Source organism: Metopolophium dirhodum, chromosome 9, assembly GCF_019925205.1.
Source record: "Metopolophium dirhodum isolate CAU chromosome 9, ASM1992520v1, whole genome shotgun sequence".
Classification (NCBI taxonomy): Eukaryota; Metazoa; Arthropoda; class Insecta; order Hemiptera; family Aphididae; genus Metopolophium; species Metopolophium dirhodum.
Genome location: NC_083568.1, coordinates 11,852,474 through 11,865,618, shown reverse-complemented (window position 1 = coordinate 11,865,618; position 13,145 = coordinate 11,852,474). Strand labels below are relative to the sequence as shown.

Here is a 13,145-nt window from a genome sequence, read left to right as displayed (position 1 = left end):
AAAGAATATTAAAAATAACTCAAAAGGACCAACAACATAAATTGTCGATACGGAATTGAGTCGCGTTTTCTATCATTTGTATGTACATAATTACGTTTTTTTTTTCTTTAATAGTATTTGATTTAAATGTTTAATATAATATCATCATAATATTTTAATGTTCCTAATAAAATTTGTTTCGTTCTACACGGCTGCGGTGTGTCGCAGCCATGGCCCCTTTGTGCTTCATCTGCATAGCAGTACAGCGTGTCGGTCTGCCTCGTTTGTATTATCCGATCGTTCGATTACGATCTTCGCGTCGTTTTTCCGTTTTTCAATGGCGGTTTTTCGACCACGTGGCTGCTGCGCAAATTCACGTCATGACCGTCTGCCATCTTTCGTCCGAAATCGTATACGACACCGGAGGAGAACATCGGACTCGTGGTACGATCGTACACCGTGGTAGATCGACCGCCTACTACTCAACCTAATTTATATATTTTATTAATATCACACGACGGCAACAACGACAAATATATTATTATTATAATAATAATAATTCGTATGATGTATTTCGATCGCGTTGTATGTCATGTCTCCCGGACGGACGGGCAACGGACACGTTATCGTTACCGCGGTATCGCCGGTCGGTACGCGGTATATACCTATATAATAATATACGGTCGGCGCACAGCAGCTATGCGAACGGCGTGTACGGATAACCGACGCGGTCGCAGTCGCCGCCACCGCCACCGCCTCCGCCACTGGCGAACATACGTCAAATGGATGATCTGTGTTCGTTCTGCAGCTGCTGCAGTTGTTGTTGTTGTTGTTGCTGCTGCTGCTTCTGCTGTTGATACTGTCGCTGTTGCTGTTGCGTTTGGACGACGCGCTGCCGGCAACTATAGGGATCGGCCGACGTCGACGCCGCATCGCGACCGTCGTAGAACGTGTCCAGCTGGATGTCCTGCGGTTCGCACGTCCCGTCGTCGTCCTCGTCGTCGTCGTCGTCGCCGCTGCACCCGTCGTCGCCGTCGTCGCGGTCACCGCCGCTGCCGACGCCGACGCCGCGTCCGGTCCCGACTCCGTAGACGGAGCCCGACGCGTACGGCGGCGAATCACCCGAACGGTAACCGTCGTTCCGGCTCCTCGACCGCGTGCACGTGCAGGTGCACACGGACGCGTTATCCGCTGGCGAGGACGATCCCCTGCCCCGACCGGATCCACCCGCCGCCGTCGCGCTGCCCATCGGCAGGCTGGACACGGATCCGTGCGAGGTGATCACGTCTCCTTCCAGCCGGACGGCTCCTTGGGCGGCCTGAAACACATGGACGTGAAAAATATTATTATTATTATTATTATAGCGAGGAAGTATAATATTGTAGTAAATATTTGTCCATATAATATTATGTACTACATTTATAGTAAACCAAACTATTTTTACGTATATGGACAAGTTTAAAATGCTTATTTTGCATATTTTACCAATTTTAGAAAAAACGTCTATATTTTTGTGCAAAATGCGTATATTTCAATATTTTAATGTTTCTAAAATAAATTAGTGTTTTTATTTTGTGATCTGCGTATAGCGTATTTCAATAGACAACTTCACAAATATTGAAAATATATTTTGTTAGAACTACTATGTTTAGGCCTAAACCGGCAATTGGCGGTAATACTTTTTTCGTCCAATAAGTACAATTTTATACAACTGGCCATCTGCAGTTCTTCACACATCAGACATTCTCTTTCATTTAAATTTATTTGATAAAACAATATTTAATATAGCGTAATATACTAATAATGCAACGATGTTCATAAATAATAATAAATACATGTATATATTTTTGTTGGAATTTTGTAAACATTTTTTACATAATATTTAACGTTTTGTTTGCATACATTTTATTAGAGTTTTTTTTGTGCGTCCTAAACGCATAGATTAATATAATATTATTTTCAGGCCGAGTAATAAGATGGGTCACATTACACACTTAGAGATTTACTATAGATTTACTATATTTACGAATATTTTTTAAGTATATAACGTCCTAACTTGGATTCTTTATAGTTTTCCCATGCTATCAGTGTTAAATATCGTTTCCCTTTTAACGATTTTGGATAAATTCGTAAGCTTTACGAAATCTTCAAGTATGAAAGATCAAAAATTGGTTTGCCAGAAGCCCCTGATAATAATAAATGGATATTTTCACTATTTCTGCAGAAATATCATTCAAATCCGTCCAGAGAATAAAATACAAACAAGGATTACGGTTTTTCTTTCATTTTCCGTGAGAAAAAAAGCAACCGCTGTAGCCGCTCTTCTTAAATCATTTTTCCGCGAACATTATCGCGTATATTTTTAACGCATCGAAGATGTCTGTTGGGTGAGCATCGGTTAGATTTTCCCCTACACCAGCTAGGCAGTGACGTCACGTCAGCAATACCTACCTATAATATTTGGCGAACAGGGTAGGTTAATTGTTTTTTCACGCTTTCTCTCGACGTCGCAGTGACTTACTATATGTCAATAATATTATCATCATTATAACGATAAAAAATAATTTCTCTTGCTCACGATGCCGTACTGCGCAATCAGCCGGAGTGACCACCCTCTCTCCAACCATCCATAGACCACTCCCTAAATGCGTCATTGCGCCTACCCGAAACGGCCGTATATACACGCATCGACGACCAGCGAATTATTTAAGTACTTATGTAATAATCCGTTTCGCGTTCCTCGCACGAGAATTTATTACTGCGTATAGATAATTATTAATTGGATAATATTTTTTTTTTCGTTTATCTCGACCTGACCGGGCTGGTAGGTATAATATGTACACTTCTGTTGCAGACAGAGAGGGCGGAGTTGCGTAATCCACGGTTCGTCGATTAAAACGCGCACGCCAAAGTCGACGCACAACTTCGCGCGCCCAGCCATCGCGCTAATTAAATGTCACACGTGACATTCACGTGAATACAACACGCACACACGCATACACACACACACGCACACGCATACTCAGACCCATCATAAATTTTTTTTTTATATTACACAGGGTATTTGTACATATTTTCATATTACAATAATATACGTCATAAAATCGGTGTATGCGCTGTGTGAAACGATGATGGATGTGAATTTCGATAAACTGAAAACCACGCGTTAATTTAATTCGAATGGCCTACAACGTGAATATCAGATGAACGATTGTGTCAGTCCGGGAGATTAAAAAGAAAAAAAATCTATAATTTAACGCACTGTATAGTTGTTACATTTAATAATATAATATAGTATTAGAAGTTATCACTATTTTCGGTTCGTTTTCGATTATTTGTAATTTATTTTTTCAATCGATAAATAATAAACTTCTATACTGCATCGGAGGAAGACCGTTTCTGTATCATGTATTCATGTTGCGTTCAATTAATATTCTCTAGGCATATATTAACTTTTTAACTTGTACGGGGCAATATATAGGCAAAATAGGTACATGGACGTGTAGGAGAACATTTTCAAAAATCAAATCGACTTCATATTAGGTATTATGATACCTTATTTGTACATTATTATTATTAATAATATATTATTACAATTGTACGGTTGTACCGACTATATGTTAAAAAAAGGTTATCCATAGTAATATTAGATTTGTAAATACCGATTGAAGACTTTAATCAAAATATTGTCGTTTTCTTGTCATTTGGAAAATCTACGATATCCAATGTATGGGTTTAGGGCTGATAATATGTTTTATGTGAAAAATGTTCACTATACTGTACGAGTCGAATATTATGAATTTTTATCCAGTCACACGCTCACACGCTCACAAAAAATAATATAGTCATGCAAGTCGTAATAGTGTCATCGTAGTATTAAAGCGGCTATACAGTAAATGCATGTGCGACGGGCCAAACGTGACGAGACATAATAGTATGGTAAATATAAGATTATCGTTGTACACACACGATAATCATAATAATATTATATAGTCGTATACGCGTTATTGTTATTATTTTTATTTATTATAATACCGCAATTATTATTTTATGATATTATTATAAGCCTATCGGACGGTTGACAAACACGCGCCGCGGTACCTAAGACTTTGGCGCGCTTCACCAAATCGAGCGCATATTATGCACAATTATTATTAATGTTACTATCGTCCCCCGAAAACTTGAAACAGTTTTTACTGAGCCGTATAATATTATATCGGTACCTATTATAGGTATACCTATAATATTATACTTATGACCGTTATATATATATATATATATATATATATATATAATATTATTATGTATACGGTACATTATAGTTTCGGCATTCTTTGAACAGTATACACTACATAATATAAAACACAATATAGGTAGGTATTTGGTAACTAGAAATATAATAATAATAATAATATGATATGTATGCGCCATCGACACCGTGCGCGCGTGACTCTTTTCGCCTCCCGTTCGCTCACGCACCGTTTTTTCTATTTCTTATATTATATTCTCTATATATACTTTATTATACACGAGCCTTGTGCCCACGCCTGCCATACAGGCAATTTATTTTCTTCCGTCGATACTGCGTATAACATATAATAATAAATATTATACAGTAATAATAATATAGTATAATGTAAAACGCCACAGCGCCAATGAGAAATCGCTTATATCGCCGGGGCGTCCGGATTTTCGTTCGATTGAACAACAACAACGACGACGAAGACACACTTCCCCACCCTCAGTGGCCTCCCCTTACCCCTATCTACATCCCTACGAACTATAACATTCGTGTGTACTTATATATATATATATATTATATACAATATACATAATATATAATATTATTATGATATATTATAGCCGTGAAACGAGTGCACAACAGTGCGTGTTATGCGTATAATGACGTATATACATATATATATATATATATATATATATAATATAGTCCGTTCAACGCGTTATTATGACGTGTAGGTGAGTATTTATGACTATAAGCGTTCTTACATTAAATATAAAATCTTCCGTTAAACAAATGGAAATTACCCCTTGTTTTAAATAGAAGATAATATGAAGTAATAATCGTCCGAGTCAGAGTAGGACGCATACGCAGCTAACCCACTCCTTCGTAATCATCTATGGACCGGCTCCTCCAACACTCGTGCAAGGATAACCCTACGATCAATCACGTTGTGCACACCAAATGTCTGAAATACAGTGAAGCCCTAAAAATCTTTATCAACACAGCTTCACTCCAATTAGTCAACATGCATTTGCCGAAGGAAACACGGAAGTAAAGCGTAACATTATTTATTTTTCTATAATGTAAATTAGTGTCAAAAATTGTGAATAATGATATTTTGTTTTGATCACGACAAGACACGTATCTCAATTAAAAGTAATCTAATAACCATCGCTTTTGAAGACTTCTCAGATAATATTATTACATTAGATCTAAAATTACATTCGTTAGTTATTAATCATACGCGAGTATAAAAATGGAATGTTTATAAGTGCCTACATGATTATAAAAATTAGATGACCTTAGGTTTCTACACCGATCGTTTATCTATTATTATTGGGTTACGTGTAATAATAGCATAACCACGTTCGTTACAACCACTGTGGTAATTATTAACGACACGATTTTAGATTTCAAGACAAATAAAATTAGTCAATACGATTGTATTAAGTGTTGCAGGTTCCAAAACAAACCACAATGTGTTTTTCTACGACCATTCAATAATATAACATTTATATTTTAATATGTATTCAATTTTTTACATTCTTAAGAATATATATTAAATATCAAATTATAATATATTTTAAGGCACGAGTTGCGTACTATATGGTATCATTAACCTTTCGGCTGTCATCATCATGTATAAATAATTTATCTAAAACTATAATACCCAAACATCCATGTAAGATCATATATCATTTTCCACCGTTTAGGAACATAAATACGTAATTTTTCTTACCATGTTGCACGTTACATTATATAATATTTTCCACTGCGCAGTAATAGCTAACAAATGATTTTACCTGATATGTCTCATGTAAGAACCTACATTCTCCTTACAATATATTTTGAGTTAATTTCATAAATGCCGAAACAGTGAGGCAAGGAGGGTCGACGAGATGCGTCGATTCACTACCATTACCGTTATTATAAATAAATTGACAAATCGATAAATGTTATCGTTATACCCGTGTAGTATATTATACCTATGATGGTATTCGATTATCGATGTCGATACACGACAAACTTTGGGAAAACTAGAACTTAATTTTTTTTATTAATTTATTTATATTTTTGAAAATATATCATTTTTATTTTTGACTAATATACCGAACGAATTTAAATATTTTAAAAATCAATATATATATCTATATATTGAATTTTACATCGGAGGCAATTTCAGATAATTTGATTTAGTTATTAAAATTGGGTACAAATTAAGAAATTCGATTAGCTTTGAAAAAAAATATAATATTTACTATATATATATTATTATATATGCATGTATATATATGTGGCAACTTACCACCCCCCCCCCCACCCCCGAAAAAAATCGCCATGTTTTCGGAATACGGCCAAGATGTATTTACGCGAAATGGACGATAATTTTTCGAAAAAATAATGTGTCAAAAGGTAATAAATTACCGACGCCGCCGGTCCCAATAAACTCGAATTGCCTTCGAAAACGTCCGGAGGCAATATACTATAGTAAAATAAATCCAACCTACCGAGATTTAAGAGGCGATTCGGGTAAACCAGATTATTGTGATTTGGCAAAAATAATCTTTATACGGTCTATGGACACATTTTTATTTTTTTTGGCACTGAGCCGCAAAGACAATACTCGTCGAACCGTAGACGTTGTGCGCCCGACGTACATTTATTTTTGACATCTCGTTTCGGCAAAGATCCATAGAGAATCATCTCGTTCCGTGTCTATACCTCTGCGTGATATTATATCATATTATATTACTATATATTCGCATTGCGCACATTAGGTTTTTTTATTTTTGGGGTTAGTTCGCGCGTTTGCACTTGAAGACGTATTTTGTCATCATCCGCGGCGACGACGATAAAAGCGTTTGCGGTTGAACATAATATGAGCGTATATACCGCGGTATATAGCAGATATTAATAAATATATAGAGCAAAACGAGTTTCGTATCCAGGATTTTAGTTCGTTTACGGTTTTTACCTCGCCGATCCGTGGGGGTGGGGGGGGGGGGGTGTTTCATCTACGTTCATATCATTTTGTTTTTTGCTAAACAGTTTTATATAACAATATTGGTTATTGAATATTTAACCGGGTCATCTGGCCGCGGTAATAATCGATTATACGATTCGTTATCAATACACTACCTAACGTGCAGTTATGCGGTGTATTGATTACGACGGTAAATAAGATTATTGTTTTTTTTTTTTGGAAGAAGAAGGATGAACATTTCGGGGGGGTGGTGTAGAACCGTATAACTCTCCCCGAAGAGAGAGGTTTTAATATGTATATACCACCCCCCCCCACGCGCCTCGCGATGCAGAAGTTTATAATCATACATTATTACTTACCCTATCTCCGAGACGCAGCGCATCATGTTGCGTGCGTAGGTACATAATCAACATCATATCGCGCACAATATTCGTACACGTATTATACGCATATCATATTGTACCCAAATCGTACAATACGATATAATATATTATTATATATTATGTGCGTGTGCGGCGTCGGCACCGCGGGCGTGTTTGTTCCGAGGGCGCGTTTGTTTTTTCTGCCCCCCTTATAAGGAGAGACGATAACCGCGACTTTCGAGGCACGCGAAAAGCGTACTGTGTGTGTGTGTGTGTGTGTGTGTAATAGTGGCGGAGCGCCGCTGAATAATAATAATAATAATGTGTATGATGTACATTATTATTATAACTACATTCGAGTGCGTTATATACAATACGGTTAAAACGTATATAATATCATTATGTGTGTGTACATTAACTGGTATGATAATATATTATACAGTGTGATCCATCATTATCAAACGGCCGCACTAGCGTATATCCGGCCGGAGAAAACGTTTGTATTTTCATATATGATAATATTATCATGCGGTTTGAAGTATACTTGTTATAACGCTTTACACAAATAGTTTCTACTGAGAATCGTTTAAAGTCTAGACGAATCAATAGTGAAATGGCAATCGGCCGTACTCCGTGCCGCAAAAGTCGCGTAGTCCAGTTGTTACTGGTTCAACTAAGTCCGAACTTTGATGTTATTATAAAACATTTTTTTGTTGAAAATAATTGAACAAAATATTATTCTGCCTCAGATTATGAATTAAAAACATAGGTTGTTCTTAAATAAAAAAAAAAACAAATTTTAAATTACAGTAAGTATAAGTACGTATAACTGCGTCACTAGAAAAAAGTTCAATTTTTCGATTTTTCTAGACTGACAATTTAGGTTTATGATTTTGCTTTGGGTATTGTTATTTTTATTATGTAGTAAGCCACTGACACGTATTATTATGTCAGAAACGAAATCGGTTAAAAATTGAACTATATCATTTGACTGTTCTATAATATAGTTATTTTATTCTACACAAATATGTTCGAATTAGTATTGTCGGTTCAACATTTACGCATTATCGGTTGTTATGAAAATGTATCTATTTTTATATAATTTAAAACAACGCTCTTTTCCCCAATACAGCACTTACCCCAACTATATTATAATCCTTGATTGTTTTTGTGAGGATGTATTGTTAAACACTTCAAACGTTGTGTAAACATTTGTTTGCTTCGCAAGAAACACTAGAAACTAAGTGTAGCCAAGAAAATCCCGTGTTATGTGAGTGGCGGTAAACCAGCGAACAGGGTGTAGTGGAACTCGTGTATAATATATTCCGCGTGTATGGGTATATACGATATAACAAATGGGACTGGAGGGCCATAAAAACGCCAAAAATACATAAAACACGATAATGTCGCTAACCATCCTGTATATAAACAATAATCCGGTCACGTGGCGGCGGAATCGCGCGTCCCACCCGCGGCGATTTTTGCGAGTGCACTAGACTACGACGACGACGTCGACAATAATATATATTTTACAACGATAATATATTATAACACATATATATACACGCAAACGCATACACATACTGAACATATATTATAAATTAGGGTCCAAGTATACAACATGTCTACAGAGTGATTATGTGGTCGTGAACCGAGGACAATATATCTATAGTATAAGAGATACAATGGGAATTCAAATTTATTTATTTGTCTACTGCACTACGTTTAAAAACAGATTGTTTTTGCGTTTTTCAATGGTTATCAGCGGATTTTGTTTTAAAATAATATTACATGTATACTCGCATCTTCTAAACATTATAATATACGCCGTGGCGCGTCGTCTGCTTCCCGAGATTCGTCCTGTATAGCGTGCGTGCGTGCTTTTGTGTGTGTGTGTGGGTGTGTGTGTGGGTGTGTGTGTGGGTGTGTGTGTGGGTGTGTGTGCCTGTGCGTCACTATGCGACTCGTATTCCGTTCGTCGCAGAGATGATTTGTGTCCGTGTGCCGGACGAAGGGTTGGGTTTCACGAAAAACAGGGTTTGACGAGGAAATCTCGTCGCTAGATGCACCGCGGCGACTGGGGCTTACGTCGCCGGAGCTTCTGTTTTTGTCCTCTGCCGATTAATACGACTCGGACCCGTCAAAATCACGTCTCGAAACGACGACGCTTTTGTCCGCGGCGCCGAGTACGCCCCACCGAGTGATGTATATACATATAATACGCGTACATCGCATGACGTATATAATATTACACACAATATATTATACAAAACCGTATACAGCTGCGAGTCTGTCGCATGTTATGTCAGACGAACGGATCGAATGCTAAAGTGGTATTGCGCGACGAGCATGTAATTCTACACCGTCTTATTGCATATTATGTTTATATTATTATATATGTTTTGAATGAGTATATTATTCGGCTCAGACTTGGTGTAAAAAGCTTTTGAAAAAGGTACATAGGTATAATAATTACCGAATAACTCGTGAAAAATAGTCTTCCGTATGAAGTTTATTTTTACAAATATTATAAAAGTATTCCAAACAAGGTCTTTTAAAATATTTTTTTGTTTTAAAAACGATATATAATGCTTGTCTCCGGGAAAATTTGAAAAAATGTAAAAATGTATTGTGTCGGTATAGATGTAACTGTGAAATTGTATGACTTACGACATAAAAATATAATATTATATATTATAAATCGTATGAAATATTAAAATAAAAAAATGTATTTTAATGCTGTACAATAGTATTCTGAATAAACTATTCAAATAACTTTCAAAAGTATTCTGCAGAATACAGCATTAAATACTTTTGGAAAACAGTGTTGAAAAAAGTATTCGGAATACTGCCAAGTCTGATATTCGTTGTATAACGTATATACATACTAGGTGCAGGGTACATCGTTACTGCGCCAAAGACGATATTATTTCAGACGGAGACGACATTTACTGGCAATTCGTCGATAACAACAAAGACTGGCACTGTCAGACGGATTCGGTGTGCGATTTGGCGTTGTATTATTGTACGGCCATATCCCGGCACCACCGGCGCATCTTTTATTTATTACGAAATTTGTTACGTTAATTGTTTTGTTTTGAACACCGACGTAAAATAAATCTCGACTGTCACGTACGTTTACGTGATCTGCGGCAACAATAGTGTATAATGATTACTAACAGATATTATCCCAAGTGTTTAATAACGCAATCTAAAAAAAAATATCTGTTAAATAAATTGTGATTAAAATCGTAAAAAATTTGATAATATTGCGAATTTAAAATTAATATTAATGTACCGAACACTGTCGTCTAGTCGTCGAGAAGGAATCACGTTCTCCGGGAATATATATTATATAGTAAAATGTATAGGTACCTACGTCCAAACGCATTTTGGTGAATAATATTTAAAATTGCTTATTTTCTAAATAAAGTTTTTTTTTTAACAGGATAATAAAAAATCTATACAAAGTTGTACAATAAGCATATAATATTATAAAAGCAAAAAAGCAAAAATAATTATGAAACGAAAATCATGAGGGCATTGGTGAGACCTATTGATGACACTATTTGATATTGATTAATTTAACATTTTGATATCTAATATTACATAGTGAGAATATGATATAGTAATAATTAAAGTTATACAATTTGCGATACTAAAAATAATTTTAATAATGTGTGATGGAATGATTATTGATATAATGAAAGTATATTTGAATAATTTATTCCTAGGATAATTTCATATTATGAAAGAATAAGAACACTATGGAACGAGTTGTTTTTGCAAAGTGACCGTGAGGAGAAAAATTAAGGGATTAATTATGGAAGTGAGTTCCGAAAGAAATCTATGTGAAGTGAATCAATTTTTGGATCTCATTATAAAATATTTGCTTATGTATTTCCAATAGTACGACGACCTTGATGATTGTTCAAACCATTTCATATACGCGTGTTAAATGTTGAAGTACCTATAGTGGACATTTTTCAAAAACTTTATTTTTATGTAACACATATTTAGACAAAAACTATACATGATTACAAATTTCAATACATACACCACCTGGCAAAATATGTATTAATAATATATCACACGACGGGTCCAAAATCAAAAAAAAATACGTTTCTGTTGACATAAGGCGATTAGATTCAATTATATCAAACTATTGGTATAGTGCGTGAAACATGTTTTTTTGAATTCATATATGTCTTGCAGTCTTCGCAAGAACATTTGTTTGCCAAAATGGCTTATTGCCAGAAAAAAATTCAATTGCCAAATTGTCATAGAACTATGATTATTAGTTGATTTCTAGGTCTACCCTCCAAAAAATGGTCAAACTACGCTCCCGTAAACAACTATACTTCGAAAAAATGTATTCTCACAAGCGATTATTTACTGCAGATATAGATGGTTAATAATTTTACACTATCACTGATTGTTGTTATCATTACTTTATGCTTATACATCTACAGTAAATGTAGTATATTACGTTAATTTTAAATCCGACCATTTGGCTACTTATATAGTTGTACTCAAAATATTTTCAATTTGCAGAGAAATTTTAATTGAATGCATTTTAGTCACGTTATACCCAAGTTAGAAATAATAATACGCGCTTGACAAATAGTTTGGTTTATTTTCATTTATATAATATATTATTGCCTTGTTATCGGTATCAAATTAGTCTGCACTCCGCAATGAGCGTTTTATTTTTGTCTGTAATATTACTTAAAACTATTATAAGTTATAACAGTTTCGTCGGGTGTAGTGTATATAACGAGTACTTCAAAACTCTCATACAACCATACAGGACAGGTCCTAAGTATACATCGAATGGAAATTTGACATTAACGATGTTTTAAATTTTCTATTTTCGTAGTTTTTCCACTATTTTTTTTTTTTTTTTTAGTAATTTGCGATAATCCAATGAAAACGAACTAAACAGTGGAATTTATAACACACCCTTTTTAACAAAATATTTTTCGAGGTGATTCAGAATATAATATTACTATAGAGACTATATATTTTATAGGTCTTTAATATAATATAGACTGTAATATTATGTCTTATTATACTATGGACTACGCGATTTCCGATGAATATCACACTTTTGTAACGCAACGATTCATTTCAAAATATAAACGCATATCTACCCCGGTAGCAGCTGTCTATAGTGTCTATGTATTATTATAATATGTGAATAATGTCCCTTATTTTTTCTTCGTATGTAATCCGAAGACTTGAATTATACTTCCTGAAAAATTCGAGTTAGTCAAATCAAAACGGTTCGTTTTTTTTCATCCCCTCTTGACTTTGAGTTATCGCAAGACAGACTGTATTACTCATTAAAATAAACAACTCGACACTGGCATATTTTACGACGTCATCTCTCTCACGTCCGCTTTATTATTGCCATATCCACATCTCGTTATCATACGATGCTTATCGGGCGGGACGTCTGACAATGAGAGTAATATACCCATAGATCTGGTTGAGTGTGACGATCGTCACTCATCTAGTTTTTGACATTACGCGTTCTCAGAGCTTCATCACCCATAGGGTGTCCATACTTTTAAAG

General features: G+C 35.2%; 1 protein-coding gene across 2 annotated transcripts in view; it reads right to left on the bottom strand.

Moving 5' to 3' along the window:
- Nucleotides 1-112: 112 nt before the first annotated feature.
- Nucleotides 113-13,145, bottom strand: part of LOC132951627 (two pore potassium channel protein sup-9-like) — a 76,106-nt gene continuing 63,073 nt past the window's right edge. For both annotated transcript variants that reach the window (XM_061023444.1, XM_061023443.1), the window contains exon 6: nt 113-1,297. In XM_061023444.1, coding sequence (XP_060879427.1) covers nt 758-1,297 — 540 coding nt within the window. In that variant the 3' untranslated portion in view covers nt 113-757. The remainder of the gene's footprint in view (nt 1,298-13,145) is intronic.